The 19,350-nt window shown below is 48.4% G+C and overlaps 2 protein-coding genes across 4 annotated transcripts in view; one reads left to right on the top strand and one right to left on the bottom strand.

Annotated features, from left to right (window-relative positions):
• The window catches only part of UBAP2 (ubiquitin associated protein 2), a 93,498-nt gene extending 83,883 nt beyond the window's left edge, over positions 1-9,615 (top strand). For all 3 annotated transcript variants that reach the window (XM_088152712.1, XM_088152711.1, XM_088152713.1), the window contains 5 exons: positions 1,476-1,575; positions 3,707-3,814; positions 5,639-5,706; positions 6,418-6,609; positions 8,558-9,615. In XM_088152712.1, the coding sequence (XP_088008838.1) occupies positions 1,476-1,575; positions 3,707-3,814; positions 5,639-5,706; positions 6,418-6,609; positions 8,558-8,650 (561 nt within the window). In that variant the 3' untranslated portion in view covers positions 8,651-9,615. The remainder of the gene's footprint in view (positions 1-1,475; positions 1,576-3,706; positions 3,815-5,638; positions 5,707-6,417; positions 6,610-8,557) is intronic.
• A 1,575-nt stretch (positions 9,616-11,190) lies between these two features.
• UBE2R2 (ubiquitin conjugating enzyme E2 R2) overlaps positions 11,191-19,350 on the bottom strand; it is a 63,099-nt gene continuing 54,939 nt past the window's right edge. The window contains exons 4-5 of the mRNA XM_088152714.1: positions 17,300-17,434; positions 11,191-14,205 (exon numbers count right to left, since the gene is read on the bottom strand). Coding sequence (XP_088008840.1) covers positions 13,980-14,205; positions 17,300-17,434 — 361 coding nt within the window. The 3' untranslated portion in view covers positions 11,191-13,979. The remainder of the gene's footprint in view (positions 14,206-17,299; positions 17,435-19,350) is intronic.

Below are 19,350 nucleotides of genomic sequence, written 5' to 3'. Positions count from 1 at the left end.
TGGGGGGTTGCTGTGGGAGCATGGAATGGGGAAAGGGACACCTTAATGGCAGGGTGACTTGAGAAAGGGAACTTACTGGAACTGTGTGAAGAATCAGGCCACACAGTTCTCTTTTGGGATAGTCTGTGTGTGGATTATGCTTGAGATTGGACCTCCATCTCCTGAGCATAAGAATCAAGAAGTGCTGCTGTGGGGACACTTAAGTTCAGGGGTTTCATGCTGTCAGCCAATTCTACTGAATCTGGCATTCCAGAGTATAAATGGGGTGGGGTGGGGAGATACTTATGAGTGCATTTTTTTTTCTGGTTGGTTCAAATATGCTAGAAAATGTGAACTGTGCGTGCAAGATGGTCCTGGGAAGCAAGCAGCAGGGCCCCCTTCTTCATAATTAGTCAGGAGTTATGGTTGAGTGTGCTGTAAGTAGAGCTTTTAACCTCCCACTCATCCTGGAGCTGTAACTGGCACTGGGGCAGAAGGTTACATGCCAGAGGCAAAGGGGGGATTCAGTCTACGGAAGCACTCTTCCCCATAAATTTATTTAATCAGTAGACTATCTGTAAGGGTCAAAAGCTGTGTCCTTTTAGACTTTGTATACATGACATGCCTATGTTTATGTTGCCCGTTAATACTAAATTGGTTTGTGAAATACAAGCTTTGTAACGACTCTACATGATGAAGTTTCTGCTGTTGAAGTTTCTGTTGTTTTAATCTCAGGGTTTTTTAAGCTTTTCAAAATTTCTGCAGGTATGATTTCAATTCATGTCATTGTTACTTTGCTAAGGGAACAATGTATGCCCTTATTCTACAATTTCCTACATACCACTGGACTTATCACTAGACCAAGAGTATTGGTCATCCTTAAACATTGTAATTGTTCACCCACAACTTCCTCTGTGGGTTGTACAAGTTGACAAAATATCTGCCTTTCTCTGAAAGTGCAACAGTGGATGCTTAGTTGACCCTCCAAATTAATTGGAAATGAGAAAGACTGAGTGGGCTTTGCAGGATCTTTACAAGCTCTTTAACATTAAATTTTGTGAACATTGAAGATAAGTGTTCCCATGCAGGACACTAAGTATAGTGGAATTAGGAGAGACTTGTGTGCACAGTCTTGGGAGGACAGAGTTGATATGCAGTTTCACTGCCCAGGTGTCCAGATGGCTCTCACCTGTGAACAGATCAAGCACTCACCTGGATGGGAGTCATGCATCTGCTTCTCAGAAGCAACCTCATTAGGTGTAGGAAGATGGGTCAAAGCCTCAGAGAAAAGGACACATCAGCAAGCTCACAGTTTTTCCTGACTCTGAACATGGGCTGCTTAGTGTGTGTGTTTTGTGGTATCTCCACCATTTGGTTCTTAGCTGTGTGTCTGAGCCTCTTGTGAGAAGAAGGGCTCCCAATGACACACACGCGCACACAGTTGCTGCCACTCTTGGTCCTCTACTGCTGACTTGCCTCCCTTTACCTTCATTCAGGTTCCTCCAGCATCGGCCAAGCAGCACAGCGTCACCTTGAACGCTGCTTCCACACCCTTCCAGCAGGCCAGCGGCTACGGCCAGCACAGTTATGGAGCAGGTAATGACTCTGCCAGGGGCCTGTCATGTCTTGGGGCAGCAGGAGGGCCATATTTGGGCAGGGCTGAAGGGACCATTGCAAACCTGGCTCTCTGGGCCTCAGGAGTAGGCAAAGCTCTTCCTCCTGCTCCAGGAATCTGGACTGTGGAAAACACAGCGAAGTGCTATAGACTTCTCACTCTCTGGTTTGCCTCTGTGTTGGTGCTCTTCTTGTAGGGGGAGGAGAGCAGAGGTCTGCCCTCCTGGATTAACTTGGCTGAAGAGGGGCAGCTGCGTATTCAGCTGGATTTGCCTTAGAATGCCTGGGTTCCAGAAGGACGGGGTGAAATGCTTCTGAATAGACAGGCACTAAACAGCCCTGGGGTCTTGTGGGGTAACTCTGTGGGCAGAAATGTTCCCAGTGCAAGGGGGCACTTCAGATTCTGGATTGTGGGCTGCTTCAACTGGAATGTCGTCACTGGGCAAAATAGATGGGAGCCAGGAGGGAAACTCGAAGGAGAGTGAAGGAAACGTTGCTTAGTTAAGGTGTTGGACTATGAGCAAGGAGACTTGGGTTCTAGTCTTCCCTCAGCCATAGAATGACTTTGGCCAGCCCCCTTCTCCCAGCCAAACCTCCCTACAGGGTTGTTGTGGGGAAAATTGGAGGCCAAAGCACTATGTATGTTGCCTTGAGCCCCTGAATGAAAGGCGGCATATAAATCAAATCAACACAGGAGGAGGATGCAAAAGGATTTGCATTGGTATCTCACACACATTCTCTGACTGTCGCACAAAGATTTGGGGTCCATTTGGTGCGACAGGAGCATTTTCTCTCCAACTTCCCCAGCTCTCCTCTCCTAACAGCCTTGCAAGAGGCTCCTCTGTAGCACTTGGTGGGCTCTTGCAGAAGGGGAGGAGTGACTATTCTGCTGTCCCGCTTACAACTGAGCCACTTAGAGGACCACTTCCTTCCAGACAGACCGATCCTTAGATCTTCAGAGGGGCAGCTTTTGCAAGACCCAAGAGGGGAAAAATCTGACATCTGCAGCTGATTCTGCTTTCTCCAGGGCTGAGCCCCTGTTATGGAACAGGCTGCCCTTGGAGCTGAACCAAGCCCCCTTCTTCATTTAGGAGGGGGCTCAAAACTTCTTTGTTTACCTGCACTTTTCAATGGCTTTAACTATTTTAACAGTGTTTTAAGGTTTGTTTTATTGTAGTTCTGTTGTCATATTAAACTGCCCTGCAGGTAATCCTTTTCTCACACACACACATAAGATGTATCTCAAAAGACTCCTGTTTTTGGAACAGTCCATTGGGGTACTTTTTAGATGGTTCTTAGTTTTACGCTTTCCCTGGAAGGACCTCCTTGCCTAGCTTATCTTGAGAAAGATGACCCTGGTTGGAGCCAGGAAATCTCCAAAACCTTTGGCAAGAGGCAGCAGCAGAGCGCTTCTGCGTGGTTGCCAGGAAAGCTAGACCAGTCCAGGTTGTCTCCAGAAGTCCTTAACTTGGCCCTCTGTGCTGGTTCAGCAACAAAAGTAGTTAAAGGGGGACTGCTCATGCCTTGTTCTTTTTTAAGCAAGCTCAGCTCAGAAGGGTGAGTCCTCTTTTCAACTTTTCAGCTCCCAGTTTTGCAGTCAGCTTCCTCTTACCTCCTTGCCGGGGGGGGGGGGGGGGCAGGGGAGACTTTCTGCTTTTGAAACCTGGGCTTAAAACATCTTTTAAAGCTCTGTCTGTGGGGATTTGGGCTAGATGACAAGCTTCTCTGACTTTTAGATCGTGTCTTGTTTAATGTGTGTACTGTTTAACGTGACCTGGTTTAATTAGTTACAAATTCTTGACAACTTTTTACGTAGTCTAGTTTATTTACTCTTGTTATTGTAAATACTTGTTTGATATCCTGCTCTTCCTTTAGAGCTGAGCTACCTAGGTTTGCTTACGCCCATTTTGTGTATTTCCGTTCATTGATATTCCTTTACTTCTGTGCCATGCCTAGCTTTCAAGTTTGGTGTCAATATAATAATAGTTATTATCATTTATAGCTGCAGAATGTACATTTCTGACACTCCTACGCTTCCTAGCTGCTCTGCTTGGTGTGCAGCTGCAGTCTGTGGCAGCAGCCATGAATGTGGTCCTTCTTGTTCACCCCTCAGGTTATGATGATCTCACCCAGGGTGCTGCAGCGGGAGACTACAGCAAAGGGCCGTACGTTGCTGCCTCTCAAGCACAAAGCAAGTCATCTGGCAGTGGAGCAGGGAAAGGTAATTTGGGGGTGCCCTTTTCCCCTGGGGCCTCTTTGGGGAGTGTGGAACAGCAGCTCTGGATGTGCGGGCCTTGCAATTAAACGTTGCTCGTGGCTTCCCATCTTTTGATAGGCAGCCATAAAACTCTCCACACCGAGGGCCAGAGCCACCAGTCCGCTCAAGGAGAGACTTAACGACCTTCAGAGGCTGGTCTGCTGAGCAGTCGAGGCAGCAAAAGAGGTGCCTGGAGGAGCTTTCTCCCCTTCCTGGCTGCCTCCCCTCTCGCTTCAGGAGGTGGGGGAGTGCTGAGAAGCACTCCCCTCAGTAATACTTTGGCATGGTGCTCTGAATTGCTCTAGAGGCGCAGTACTAGAGGTGTCCTGGGGACAAGGGCTTTCGTAACGCCTCCCCGTCGAATGTCTCAGGTGGCCCGTGTGGCATTAGGAAGGCTTGCAAACTGTCTCTTCCACCTCTTCTGGCTTTCCCCTCTGAGCCCCACTGCTTCTGGGCTCTGTCTTTGTGGCTGCCAAGATGGAGGAGCCCTGCCTCCTGCGGAGCAGCCAGGAGCAACCAGCAGAGCCTTTGGGATGGCCGGGCAGGGCCGTTGCACTTCAGGAGACCCTGGCTGGGACGTCGCCTTGGCAGGAAGAGGAAGGGGGTGTTTTCCACCTGGGCTGGGCAGTTGTCTCATCTCACACAAGACACCCCCCTGTTCTCCTTTTGGAAGGAAGAGGTTCCCGGGAAATTCATTTTGGGAGGCTGGAGAACGGGCTTAACAATTTTGGTGAGGTGGGAAGATGTAGGTGGAACAAAGAAACCACACGGGCGTAGTTGCATTATGGGGTGCAGCCGAAATTTTCCATTTCTTTTTGCAATCATTTATGGACTTGCTGTGTACAGGTTTTACTTGGTCTTTTTTTTTTTTTGGCTGCTTAAATATCTGTAGAGGGAGTCGCATAGCATTTTTTCATCTGTCTCCAGTGGTGTCTGCTCAGCCGGTCTGGACTGACAGGATGTGTGCTCTGGGCCCCTTCTATTCAACAGTGTCATCTAGTGCAAGGTTCCTCAACCTTGGCAACTTTAAGGCGGGTGGACTTCAACTCCCAGAATTCCCCAGCCAGCCTGGGGAATTAAAGTTGCCAAGGTTGAGGAACCCTGATCTAGTGGGACCCAGGAGATGCACTTTCTCAGTTTCCTGCCCTCCAAAATGAGATTCCCCCTGAGATTGGGTAGCTCCCACCTTGATGGCGTCCTGGAGGGCCTTGAAGACCTGCCTCTTCTCCCCGGCTCTGGGCTGACCGGATGTTTTCTATTCTATTTTGATTGCATACTGGTTACTCTGCCGTTATGCTGTGAGCTGTCCAGAGTTGGGTGGCATCTTAGTCACATAAAATGTGATAAATAATTTTTAAAAAAAACAGCAGGTGGTGCAAATACCCACTTGCACCAATCTAGCGTGGAGAGAACGGCCGTCTTTTTAAGAATTGGGCTTCTTTCCCACTTTGTATTTTTACACTGCAGTTAGGTTTGAGTACTCTGTGGACGAAAAGGCAGGGTATCAATTGCAGGAGTAATATATTTAAAATTCTCTCCAGAAGAAAGAAATGCAGCTTATTTTCTTAAGAGATGAAGGGAGGGGCCGGCAGTGCTGCGCTCAGGGGCCCGTGTGGCTCTTCCAGCAGAGGGGAAGCAGCGCTTGGAGCGTGTCAGAGCAGCGTAAGGTTGAAAGAACACTGTTGCTCCTCACTCTTCAAAGATGTGGAGATCCAGCAAGGAGAAGTGCTCTTGCCCGCCGGCTGTCTGCGTGCCTGACTGCCCCCCTCTCTGTTCCCCCCGCCCCAGGTGTTTCTGTGACCTCAAGTAACACAGGTGTGCCTGATATCAGTGGCTCTGTCTACAACAAAGCTCAGGTGAGTTCAGCACCTTCGTGCCCAGACTTGTTTCCTGTTTGGCTTTGTCATCAGGGGTGTCCCTGGGGAGGTTGGGGTCAAAAAAGTCAAGATGGCAGCTTCGGAGGTATGATTGACGCTCTGCCTGCTTTTTATCTGCATCGTCACAGCCACCATCTTGATCTTTTTGGCCACACCCTGTCATGGTGGCATTTTGACATCCCACCTCAGTCTCTTATGGGCTTTCTAAGCAGAGGACCAGGTGGCGGCCTGTCCTGACCTGAAGTGGACTTCTCTGGGCTTCCTGCCCTGGAAACCTCTGAGACTCTGAGTAGCTGTTTTTTCTCCAGCCCCACAGGTGCTAATGCTGCCCTCTGGGTTTTTCCTTCCACTGCTTCTATGGCATCACCATTCTTCAATACGTATAAATATTCAGCGAGTGACAGTGACAACAAAGCTTTGAAATTAGTGAATCAGATAAAACTGTAACCAAGGTCCTGTCAGGGCTAGTAGCAGGCTTTTCGCCCAGCCCAAAACTGAGAACAAAGTTGGCATCATGTACCTTCTTGGAAGGATTTCCCTGGGAGAATTGTCCTGCTCTTAAGCCCAGTTCTGGCCTTCAGAGAGCTCGGTGGAGGGAAATCTCCCCCCTTCCAGCAGCAGCACAAGCCCCTTGCTTTTGAAAAGGGTGCGTGTTTTGACTTGTGTTCCGCCTCTTCCTCCTTTGTCCAGACTTTCGACAAGCAGGGATTCCACGCTGGGACTCCGCCCCCGTTCAGCCTGCCATCGGCCCTCGGCTCCACGGGGCCCCTGAACCCGGGTGCTGCTCCTGGCTATGCTCCAGCGCCATTCCTCCATATCTTGCCTGCCCACCAGCAGCCCCATTCCCAGGTGCTGCATCATCACCTTCAGCAGGACGGGCAGGTGAGTCGCTGAACCCATCTTTGTCGTCTCTACGTTGGGTACGTTTTTAGCTCTGATTTTTTTTCTGGTCAAAATGGGTAAAGGGGTCAAATCATAGGTTATGGCAAGGAGTAAGAACTGTAATTTTGGAAAACTCAGAAACCACCTGCTCTGGGTTTGGGAGAAAATGCAACCTAAAATTATTCTAGTGTTTGCCCTTAGCTCAGGAGACAGGGAATCACAGGTTTTTACCACAGGCCGCCTGTGAAGAAGATCCCCCCCGTTCTTCTCTCAGTTCACTTAGAGATGGTACTGCCACCATCAGCTCCCCATCTGCAAATAGAGAGAAGGACCCGTTCTCCATCTCCTGGGGAGGCATGTGTCTCTGAAACGTTTGGAAAATGACAAACTCTGTACAGGTTAATGGGAACTCTCTTAACCAGTACTTCTGAAACCAAAAGTCACTTCTGAACCCAGGAGGGTGTGTGATCCAGGGCATCTGGGACATGCCATTGAAAATCCCAGGTCTGTTTAGAAAAATGTCAATTCTTACTTATCCGTTTCCATTCTACTCTTTTTTGTTTTTAATGAACTCTTTCCCCCCAAGCCATGTAAGAAATTGAGCATTTATTTTTAATGGAACAACTAGGGGGGAAAAGGTTGAAATGAACTTGATTTCATTTATACTTACATGCATCACATCACAATATTTGGCAGATTTTTCCACCTTTCTGGAGTGGCAATCCTATTCTCATTTACTTGGGAGTAAGCCCCATTTATCGGAACTAGCGGTGCATCTGTATATCGGACTGTGTTCTGAAAATGTCAGAGGGATCTGTTCTTCAACTGTCGTCTTTTTTGTAATTTGGCAGAATGTCCTTGAATCTTGCACAAATATACATCGGACCTTATTTTTCTGAAATTGCCTGCGTGTCACAGGCTGCTAAGGAGGCGACGCTATACAAACAGAGCTGGTATCTGCAGGAAAGCCCAGGCATCGGAAAAACGCTCTTTGTGGTTGGGGCGTGAGAACGGCCTTTCCATCCCGTGGCTGCTGCAGTGCAATCACGGGCGGACAGGGAGCTTTTTCTCCCCCTTCCAAAGATAAGGTCAGGGCATTTGTGAGGGAGGGAGAGAGAGAGAAGAGGCTGACCGGCTCAAGTCTCGCAGTGACCTCAAGCACCTTCCCCATGAATGTCCTGCTCTTTTGCTGCTCAGTGGAAGGGACCATGTTTTAGTGGCTAAGAGCAGCATGTGGTCCCTTGGAGTAGGGAGGTAGCTCACAGGGAAAACAATTAAGAGCTGAACCACCCTCCCCAAGCACCTTACAGTCTAAACACATGGGTGCCCGTGCAGAAGAATGCTCCTTAAATGGTGACTCAGCACGTTTTGAGGACAGGTCACTCCATCAGATTTTGGCCACAAGGGTGCGTGTAGACCTAGGTGGCTGTATGCTATGTTTCTAGGAGGAGGGTCAATCAGTTGAATCTTTATTACGATCAGAGACCAAAAGGACTGTAGGAGGAGGGGGTACGTGGCAGAAGAATAACATGCTTGGGGTTTTCTGGAGCGCCAGAGTGATCCCCCCCCCCAATCCAAGTGTGATGTGCCTGCCTGGAGCAGCTGGGCACAGATCTTCCAATTGTCTAGCGTGGTCCAACGTTGCTCCAGGGAACGCTAGTGCTGTCAGGACATCTTCAGTGAGAGCAGCCACCTTCCCCACAAGGAAGAACTGGATAGGTTTCAGGGTGCCCCCTTAATGGCACAGGATGATGCTCCACATGAACTGAAAATGCACCCTACAAGATGCCTAGCGTCACGCATGACTTCTGCGGTCAACCTGAGGAATCGCGGGGGACCTGAAGGCATTCTTGAGAGAGAACATCAGCGCATCATCTCGCTTTCAAAAGGCCCAGGGGCAGTTGGGGGGCGCACGGCACTAACACCTTGTCCCCGTGTTTCTCTGCAGGGTGGATCTGGTCAGCGCAGTCAGCCAAGCGCCCTGCAGCAGAAGTCTCAGGCTAAGAATGCCTACGGAACATCTCCGTACTGGACAAACTAAGCTTTGGCCCAGAGGAAGGGAAGGGAAGGGAGGCAGGCAGGCGTAGCAGCCCATGTCTTTCTCGGCCTCCTGCCCTCCACTGGAGAACATCGACTGGGGAGGGAAGAAGAGCCCCCCGGGAGAGCTCGGCCCAGACACCCTATGGGAAGAATCGGCAGCCACTCCCCTTGTTTGTGACTCTTCCTGATTTGCTGTTTTATGTAATATATTTATGTATGTATTTGTAAATGTAATAGAGCCAAACAGTGGTTTCTGCATGTTCTGAAGACTGTTTTATTTTCTTCCTTATAGGGAGTGCTAACCAGACAGCTCCCCTTTCAGCCCCCATGGCAGCTTTCTCTGAATTTTTGTATAGGTTTGAGGACTTTATAGATTGTCAAAAGCACAAAAGTGTGCCATTTTTTTAAGAAAAATATTTTGGACCCTGGAAGCTTCTTCTGACTTAAAAGCAGTACTTAGCTCAGGCAAAGGGTCAGAGTCACAAGAAGAACAGAGTTCTTGTCTGTTCCTTGGTTTTTTAAATATAATTTTGGTGTTTTCCAAAGGGCCCTGGTTCTTTTTGCCCCATTCCTGCCAGCCAGAAGGTTGAACAGTCGTGGGCAGCCTAGTTATAAATTGCGGTGTTGCACTTTTCTTTGGGACATTTAAGTAAATAAATAAGCTAAGGGTTAGTCTCTCTTCACTCCCACCTTCCGGTTTTGTTTGGGTTTTCGGTAGCCAGAGATTGGACTGTCAGCTTCTCCCCACACGGTGTCTGCCGGTCAGGAGCTCACTTTCCTTGGCTAGGGCTTGGCTCCGCCAGGACACCTCCTGCCTTCCATGGCCATGTTCTTCCTTCCCTCCTTTAGGAGGGGCACCAAGACTGAAGGGGTGTGTGTCAGAAAACTCCCCATCACCATAATGAAGGTTTTAGAAATTTCATTTATTTCTAGCCCAGACTCCCCGCTAATAAAGTTCTAAGCATATCAACAGTGCTTGCGGTCTCCGTTTTCAAAAGTTGCACTCACTGGCTTCGTTGGTTTGGTTATTCATATTTTACCTGTCTAAGGTTATCCAGCTCAGCAGCAACTCCAGGTGGCCCCAGGTGCCACTGCTAATGGTGAAGCAAAAGCTCTTTGCGTTTGGTAGAAACTAGCACGCGGACAACAGATGCTTTCTACTTCGCCAAGCTTGCTTCAGATACAGAAGAACGGTCTCTGTGGTGGGTCTCAGAACGTTCAGCATTAGCCTCTCTGGGACGCAGCAGAATCCTGTTGCTCTTGTTCCCGTTGCTGTTGGCTGGATGGAGACCCAGGACTTAGGAGCGCATTAAAGCACCGGGATTGTTTGCTTGGGAAGAATAGATCAGTTTCGCTGACAGACAGAACATTCAGTGCTTCCAGACAAGGAGGCCAAGCACCAAGAGCCTCCAGAAATGGCGGAAGACAATTCCTGCGGAAGATAGTTGGCAATTCAAGAACCAGCAAATCCATTATGGGATTTGGCTTGGGGTGGAAACCTTCTGGTTGCCTGAAAGCCACATTTTGCTGATGAGGCTTTTCAAGTAACAGACTGCAACAACAGATGCAGGGAGCTAACTTACGTTGGCTGGTGCATCGTCTGGACAATTGTTTTGCTTCAGAGACAACTAAGGTTGCAGTCCTGGAGGCTATGATTTGCAGCAGCACAGATCCCATCCCAATCGAACAGGCTGGGTTTGCGTGACACTTTGAGCCGGAAATAAGTAAGTGGTGCACGCAAACCCAGATGCTGCTTTTGCAACCAGCCTGATAAAGTACGTGGTGCCAAGAATCTTCATCTGCTACTCAGGAATGAGGCCCAAGCAGCAGACTCCTGCGGGGTTGGTTGCTCTTTGATCGGGCACATTTCCATGCCAGTAAGAATGAGAGGATGCTGGAGGGAGAATGGTTGGAAAGCCTCGGGGCTGAACACTCAAGCCCAAGAGTCAGCAATTGCTATTTTGTTTTGGAGAGCTCTTAACCCCACAGAAATCCACAGAACCTGCTTAAAAGGCTGTTAAATAACATGACGGACATTCGAAGTTCTTAGGGGGGCGTGCAGAAAGAATTTCTCAAGCCTTCTGCATGTGTGTATATATATGCACAGTTCACAAGCCTTCTGCAAGCCTTTTGACACAGAATTGGCTTTCTTGTCATGCGGTCATCTCTCCCCACTTAAGAGAAGCACAGGAAGTGGCCAGAACTGGTGCAACCTCCTTGAAGGAGAACGCTGGCATTAAAATGTCCATAGCCAAAAACACTGCTATGGATCAACTACCCTCCCTCCCATTTGGGTGGCAAACTTTCAAGCAAAGCATGCATGAATCCACATACACAGCTCTTCTGTTTGTGCAGCTAGGGCCATTTTGTGGCTGTTTCCATACAACCAAACTATTTCCAATGCAGGACCCAAACAACTGAGGAAGCCCAACAGGTGTATCAGCAGAAGCCTCACAGGGACAGAGACAGGGACTTCTTCAGAGCTTTAGCATGCTGGCAACTGAACATGGCTTTGGAACAGGCAACTAGCAAGAGGAGCTGTACTTTATTCCACATTTTATTAGTAGACAGATGTGCAGAAAAACCAAAACTAAAATTACCAAAGGAGAGACAACACAAAAGAAAACAGGCATTTGTTAACCTGGTCTAGGAAGTTGAATCAACCAAAGGGGTGGAAGAGGGTGAAAGAAGAAACATACCTAGAATTTCAGCACTGAAAAATTACTCATAGAATTCTAGTGCTCCCTGCTGGTTTCAGAATGGGTTAAGAACTGCATCTGATTTTTTTTTTCCTTTTTAAATCAGAAATGTAAACGCAGACAAAGGTAGAAGAGGAGAGAGAACCAGGCTACAGATGGCTCAAGTAAACATTTGTCCTCAATCTCTGAAGTTGCATTCAGCAGGTCAGTTGGATCCCATGAAAGGAAACCAGCAAGTCGCTAGGCCAGGCGGAGCGCCCACCTGCCGGAGGGGAGAGCCTGCGCTGGCGTGGGATGGGCGTTCCCCTCCCCCGCCCCCATAAAAACGTACGGCAAGGGAAGGACAGAGGTCTAATAATGCATCTCACACCACCAAGCTTGAGCGTACAAGCCACTGGAGAGTAGACAGTGAAAACGGTCAAAATACAAGGGAAAGACGCCGAAAGACACAGTATCCTCATTTCAAGCCAAGCCAAGGACACCAATTCGGGGTGGAGCACCCTCTGCCCCTCGAGGATTCCTACTCAAAGGCTGGCAGTCAAGATTTCCTGCTGGAGCAGCTCTGCTTGCAGCGGCTCCCGTTCTCTACTCCTACGCACTTTTTCAGAGTAAACTTTGTTTTTATGAGTTCCTCTTACCAGAGGGAATGAAAAAAAGATTGTCCAAAGCTGGGCCATTTGGAACAAAAAGTGACACATTTTGATTGTTCTGGTAACCCATTCCAGTCCGCTATTGTTGCCTCTTACAAGTTTCCATTTTCAAATTTGGGGCAATCCTAGCAGCTGAGGGAGATATCCTCCTCTTCCAGCAAGGGGGCCCACTGAGAGCTACACCTCCTTGCACCAGGAGGCCAGAGGCAAAATTGCAGGGCTTGCTCAGGCAGTGCGCTATACTAGGCCCTGGGAAGGTGAGCAACCACCCATGGTTCTTAAGCTCCACCTAACCTGAGAAGATTCCGGCTGCAGCTGGGAGTGAAAGCAGGACGCTCCCAGCTGTGATTCCAAGAGGTCCAAGAGCAGGGCTGGGAAAGCGGGTGGATGGGATGGAAGGCCATTGTTAGAAGGAGAAACACAACTGTTATGTGCATCTTCAACTATCCCAGCATAGTCTCTCTCCCTGTAATTTAATGAACGGAAAGGGAAGGGGGATCTGTCACAGGAGCACCCCAGAAACAGTAATCAAGTATTTGCTAGTTTCCCTTGAAACCTTCACTGTTGAAATGATCCTGAACGCCCCCTGCTCACCCCCAATTGAAAGCTTTTCAGGAACCCTTTATCCTGGCAGTTTGTCCCAGTGGAAGTGCAAAGGAGCCATAGCTTCTGCAGCATCAGGTCTACCACCCCAAAAAGAATACATGCAACTCACCCTGAAGACTCCCTGCCAGCTCCATGTTTCCAAATCCTGATGGCTCCTCCAGAATTCAGGACCTCTGATTCTGACCTCGCTTCCTTTAAGACAGATCAATGAATCTGGCTATTTCTCCCAGCACTTGTGTGATCTAAGAAATGCTTTTGGACCAGGATGCCATCTACCTGCACAGCCCTAGGAATGCCACCTTCCGAAGAACCTTTGGCATTCCACCCAGGGAAGACCAATCTGGCCATTCTGCTGCAGGTGACACATTGCAGATGTCTGAATGCAGAAAGCAGCAGGAAGGCTGGAGCTCCTGAAGGGAAACCATACGCCACAGCCAATCCTTGCCTCGTATTAAGAACCTGCAGAACCTGGCAGGCCAAGGAAGGGCTCACTGCAGTACAGGAGAGGCAGCCGCCATGTTTATGGGAAATCCGCAACTAACAGGGGTCAGTGGGACAGAAACGGTGTGTTTTGAAGTGTTTATTGGAAGATTCATATCACAAGACAACCGCCCTCTCCCCACCCCAATCTCCACTGATCTGCTTGGAGGCTTCTGCCCTCCTCCCAGGTGCTACTCCCACCCCCCACCCCCACACCAGCTTAGCAGAACTGAAATGGAGCACTGGACCTTTCAGCACCAGGTCTGGTCAAGCTCAACACACAGAAGCTTTTGCTCTCTGCCCACCGCCTTGGGGACAAAAACGAAAGGAGAAAAACCACCACCACCACCACCACCACCACAAGGCTAAACAAGTGTGCACACAAGGGCTGTCAAGGGAGCCGCGAAGCCTCCGGAAGGGGCTCCCTGCGTCTCCTGTCTAAACGCAGCTCGCGGGGAGCATTCCCACAGTCTCCGGCGTTAAATACATCAAACATCTTGATGAAAGACTGTGTTTAATTCAAGAATCTAAACACAGAGCAAGCCTGTTTTGCTGTACTGTGAACTCTCCTGAAGAGGGGGAGGAAAGTGAAGGAGGGAGGATCTGTCTTTTTAAAAAAGGGGGGAAAAATCAGAACACAGTGATGGGACGGGAAAGGAGGCGAGATCCGAGATCATCTGCGGAGGTCTTTCTTGCTAGGAGGCCAAAGAACCGGGGGGGTGGGGGATAAAATCGAGATCCGCACAACAGGAGAAAGCAGGAAACGCAGGTTTGGTTGGTATCTTTTCCCCACCCACCCCTTGTATATGTATATTTTTTGCTGAACGGTCACTGGATTACCGCTGCTCCCCTCTGGCAAAACTGGCAGGGCAGTACAGGAGCCAGAGGGAACAGGTCACGACTCCTCGTTGCCAGAATCATCGTCGTCGTAACAATCGGCATCTTCCTCCTCCTCCTCCTCATCTTCATCATCAATGTCGTCGTCATACAAGTCGTCATAAAGCAAATCTGAGCTGTTGTCATTGGAAGGCACTTTAGTTTTGATGCAGTACTCTGCCAACGTGGTGGGCACCTTCACGCCATCCTTTTCTGCTTCTGCCTTGGTGGCCTGGACTTGTTTCCTGCAAGGCACAGGAAGCGGCACCGTGGTTAGGGAGCAGGGCCTCCTCACCGACCTACCCTCTAACGACCACACTGTTCAATTTTGCCAGGGTACCCCAAAGTCTCCCTTGCCCCGCTGATGCAGGCCCCTTAGACCCTGCTCTCCCCACATCCGTAACGGCATCTGAGGTCCCAGCAAGTGCACAAGAAACCTCCTTCCTAATTCCAAGTAATACTGTTGGCCCAGCTGGCCAAACGCTCGATGGAGCTGGGCCTCCATGGCTGTGCTCTGCAGCCTTTAGTGCTCCAGGATCGGGAGAACAGAACTCTTTGGACTGAGGGGTCAGGTCACTACTGTGAAGGACACAGTTCAGGAGACTCAGAGGACAAGCCAAGTGTCTCTTCTCTGCCTCCAAGATACTTACATTCCTCCCTCCAGCCCATCAGGCACCACCAAAAGAGGAAGGTGTCAGCCCACTAGGGAGACCAGGCCAGGAAATCAACTCTACAGGAAAGCTAAAACTAGTCTTGCAGGTCTGACAGTACAATTCTTCTTCTTCTCCCTTCTTATACTCTAGTGAGCCAGGGAGGGGTCTGTTTCAGCTGCTTCCAAATGTTCACAGAATCACAGAATCCTGGGGTTGGAAGGGACCTTGGAGGTCTTCTAGTCCAACCCCCTGCCCAAGGCAGGAGTCCTCATACCATCGTGGACAGATGGTTGTCCAATCTTTTCTTGAAAACCTCCAGTGATGGAGCGCCCATGACTCCGGGAGGCCAGCTCTTCCACTGCTTAATAGTTCTCACTGTCAGGAAATTCCTCCTTATTTCCAGATTGGAGCTCCCTCTGATGAGCTTCCACCTATTGCTTCTTGTCCTATCCTCAGGTGCTATGGAGAATAAATCGACGTCCTCTTCCCTGTGGTAGCCCTTCAAGGATTGGAAGACTGCTATCTTGTCTCCCCTTAGCCTTCTCTTCATTAAGCTAAACATACTTAGTTCCTTTAGCCATTCTTCATAGGATTTAGCCTCCAGACCCCCATCATCTCTGTTGCTCTTCTCTGCACTCTTTCTAGGGCCTCAGCCTCTCTTTTGTATTGTGGTGACCAAACTGGATACAATATTCCAAATGTGGCCTCACCAGTGCAGTGTAGAGCAGTACCATCACTTCCCTTAATCTTGATACGATCCCTCTGTTGATGCAGACCAGGACTGTGTTGGCTTTTTTGGCAGCTGCAGCACACGGCTGACTTATACTTAACCAAGACACCTAGATCCCTCTCATACACCCTACTGTTCAGCCAGGTACTGCCTATCCTGTACCTGTGCATCTGGTTTTCCCTGCCTAAGTACAGGGCCTTATTTTTCTCTCCACTGAGCTGCATCTTGTTGGATAGGGCCCAATGTTCAAGTCTGTCAAGATCCTTCTGAATCTTGGATCTATCTTCTGAAGTGTTAGCAATTCCTCCCAGCTTTGTGTCATCTGCAAATTTGATGAGTGCCCCTTCAATCCCCTCATCTCGGTCATTTATGAAGATGTTGAAGAGCACTGGGCCCAAGACAGAACGTTGAGGGACCCCACTGCATACCTCCCTGCATGTAGATGTAAGTTTCATTAATGACCACACACTGAGTGTGTTTGGTCAGCCAACTGCAAATCCATCTGGGAGTGGTACTGTCTGTCTCACATTGTTCCATCTACTTTATCAAATGCCTTACTAAAATCTAAGTATACTATATCCACAGCATTTCCTTGATCCACTAATTTAGTCCCTTTATAAAGGAAGGCAATAAGATTTGTTTGGCATGACCTGTTCTTAACAAACTCACGCTGGCTTCTAGTAATCACCTTGTTAATTTCTAAGTGCTCACAAACCCACTGCTTGATAATCTTTTCCAGGATTTTCCCAGGTATTGATGTCAAGCTGATTGGTCTGTAGTTTCCTGGATCTACTTTTCCCCCCTTTTTAAAGATTGGAACGTCAGCTCTTTTCCAGTCCTCTGGCAGCTCCCCCGTGCTCCAGGAGCTCTCAAAGGTTTCATTCAGTAGTTCCAAGATCACACCTGCCAGCTTCTTCAGTACCCTGGGGTATAAACCATCCATGTAAACATCCAACCATGTTACCTGGATGTTCTGCACTTAAAAACTACTTCAGCTCCTTTGGCCTAGGAGCCGGTTACTGCATATCCCCATCAAGGTCATCTTCCTTCTTCTCTACAGAAGGGTGAGCGTGGCATTCAGGTCCACTTAAGATAGCAAAGCCTCATCTGCTAGCTAGCTCTCCATGCAAGTATCAGAAGGGAAACGAATTAGGGTGGCTGCAACGTTGTTCAGCTTAAAGCTGACTATTTAGTATTTTAAGATTTTATGGTGATGCTTTTATGATGTGCTTTATTACTCTGAACTGCTTAGACATGTGTGACAGGCAGCATACAGATTCAATACAAGAAGGAAAAGGATTTCCCTTTCAGCCTCAGAGGCACCGGAATTCACTTGAATTAGGCAATTCCCAACAAGGATGGAAATTAAAAGCAAAACTACCAGCAGGTTGTTGCAGGTCTGGCAAAAGCATCTGAAGCCAGAGGAAAGAAGAGAAGGAGAGGTTTGAATTAGCCCTGATATGTTCTGGAAGACCGGGATGGCTTAGCAGCCCAGCTTACTTGGGCGAAAGCTTCTGGCCGAGTGTGATGGAATGATTTGGCGAAGGCCACGCTCGGGGAGATAAGCATTTCCTTAGCCCCCAGAAAGCGTGGGAAGGTGAAGAGGATGAGACTGGCACCGCCCTACAGAATTCGCAGTGTTTGCTTGCTGGCTTGGGAAGTTTAGATTCAGACTGGCAAGATTCTGTCTTGAGGGTGAAAGCTAATAAGTGCAACAGAACTGTATCTGTACCGTCTCGTGGAGTTCTTTGGGCTGAACCTGACACCGAGGCTCAGGGCGTGGGTGTCCAGAAGAGAGAAGAGCTGGCCTGGGAGGAGAGCCCAGCTCAGACTGTTTCAGGTGTATGCAGGGCCACATCACCTGGCAGGTTTAGGTGGGCGCTCCAGAGACAGACAGACCGACTGAACGAACGAACGGCCTCCCTTCTACATCAGCTGCTGCCTTCTTGGACTTACCGGATGATTTCCGCATATTCCTTGTCTTTCCCTTTGCTGTCTCTCCATTTCCTGAACATGACAGAAGCATCCACGTTTGCCGGAGAGAATGTGTTGGGCTCATTAAGCAAGGAGATTACACTCAGTAGGATAGTCCTGGAGAAAGCGAGAGGAGGAGAAATTGAATCAAGAGCTCAGCACACCCACTCTTATTGCACTTGCAGCCAAAGGGAGCAATGCTCGGGTAGGAACTTCCCCTTCCTAGGACAATCATAACCTAGGATCCACTAAGCCCCTGCCGCTAGCACTTTCACACATCGAGTAATTCAAACCTATGCAATTGGGTGTCCTTGCTCATTTGTTCTTCACACTTCTTTGAAAGCCTCTAACCCCCTTTTACAGGTAGTCCTTGTTGAACAACCACTCATTCAGCAACCATTCAAATTTATGACGGTGCTGAACGAAGGGGACTTACAATCGGTCCTCAGAGTTGCTGCCATTGCAGCATTCTCACAGTCACAAGATCGCAATTTGGGCACTTGGCAACTGGCTCACAATTATGGCATGGCAGCATCCCAGTCACGTAATTGCCGCTTGCAACATTCACTGCAGACTTCTGACGAGCAGAGTCAATGGGGAAGATGGCAGGAGGTCGCAAATGGCGATCACGTGACTCTGGGATGCTGCGACTGCACAGAATTTGCACAACAGTGGCAACTGGGACTGCTGCAACTGTTGTAAGTTGGCACAGTCATGTGATGTTGCACTTTAGGACCGCGTTGCTTAGCAATGAAGTTGCCAGTCCCAATTACTATCATTAAGCGAGGACTACCTGTACCCAAGCATTTTTTTTTTCCTTGTATACTGTTTCCAATTAAAAATCTCAAATCTAACTGAAATTATAATTACACACAGTCTTTGCTTAACGACCGTTTAATGACTGTCAGAAGTTACAAAGGCCTTGAAAAAAGTGCTTTACGACCTGTATTCACACTTATGACTGTCACAAACCGTTGCACCACCCCATGGTCATGTGATTGCGATTTGCAATCTTTTCATGATGGTCGTTAAGTGAATCATGTGGTTGTTAAGCGAATTCTGGTAAAAAAATGTCCACTGAGGAAGCTGGATTCGCTTGACCATGCAATTTGCTTAACTGTGGTGATTTGCTTAACTGTTGTAAAAATGGTTGTAAAATTGGGTCCAGTCACATGGTGACTCACTTAATGACTGCACAACAACCAATTTTCCAGTCCCTATTGTGGTCGTTAAACAAGGACTACCTGTAAAATTTTAAAATTAAAAATCTAGATTGTAGGCAAGGCAGTAAAAAGTTCAGCTAGGATGGTCATATTGATTTTATTTGGAATGAAATGGTGAGTGTGTGGGTTGCCTTATTTCTCCTCTTTTCCCAATAAACACCTTTTTGTATCTAGAGATTTGGCTCCATTGGTTTAATAGGGATGGTTCTCCCACATCCAAGTCTGTGCAGATACATAGCTACACACTGCACTTTCAGCTTGGGGTGGGAAGACCTGGTGCCCCTTTCTTTCTTGTTTTTCCTAGAGCTGGCCTGAAGGGAGAAGTCCTGGGTAGATGGGCTGAAATGTGCCCAGCTGGACAGACCAAGCCTGTCAGGAGGTTCCACCTGGCTGGTGGCAGGCTATCCAAACTATCTGTTGGTAGGAATCCTTGAAAGGAGCCATCTGCTAAGGGGAGGGGGTGTCTTCATGATTCTCCCTCTCAGGTAATTATTTTTCTTTTTTAATAACATGGCCTGTTGAAGTAAGATTGTCTTTTTCAAGACAAAAATTAAGCCCAAGTGAAATCTTAACTATCAACTTTGCAAAATTGCATTTTACTGTCAAGTTTTTAGAATCCCATTCCAACAGCCACAGCTCTCAGCTACTGAACCGTGTGCCAATCCCATTCAGCCAAGAAGGGAACTGTGTAAAATGGGTCAATTGTAATGCTTTGCAGCTTTCTCTCTCTGTTTTTAACAAATACCCTCAGTCTTTCTAAGCGAGCTTGGCATCTCTGAACCAGCAGGACCAGGATGAATTTCAAAGATG

This window comes from Python bivittatus, unplaced genomic scaffold, assembly GCF_059951505.1.
Source record: "Python bivittatus isolate LINGU-HERP-01145 unplaced genomic scaffold, Pbiv_v1 ctg000570_np1212, whole genome shotgun sequence".
Lineage (NCBI taxonomy): Eukaryota > Metazoa > Chordata > Lepidosauria > Squamata > Pythonidae > Python > Python bivittatus.
The sequence above is the reverse complement of the archived record's forward strand: the minus strand, read 5'-3'. Positions and strand labels throughout refer to the sequence as shown.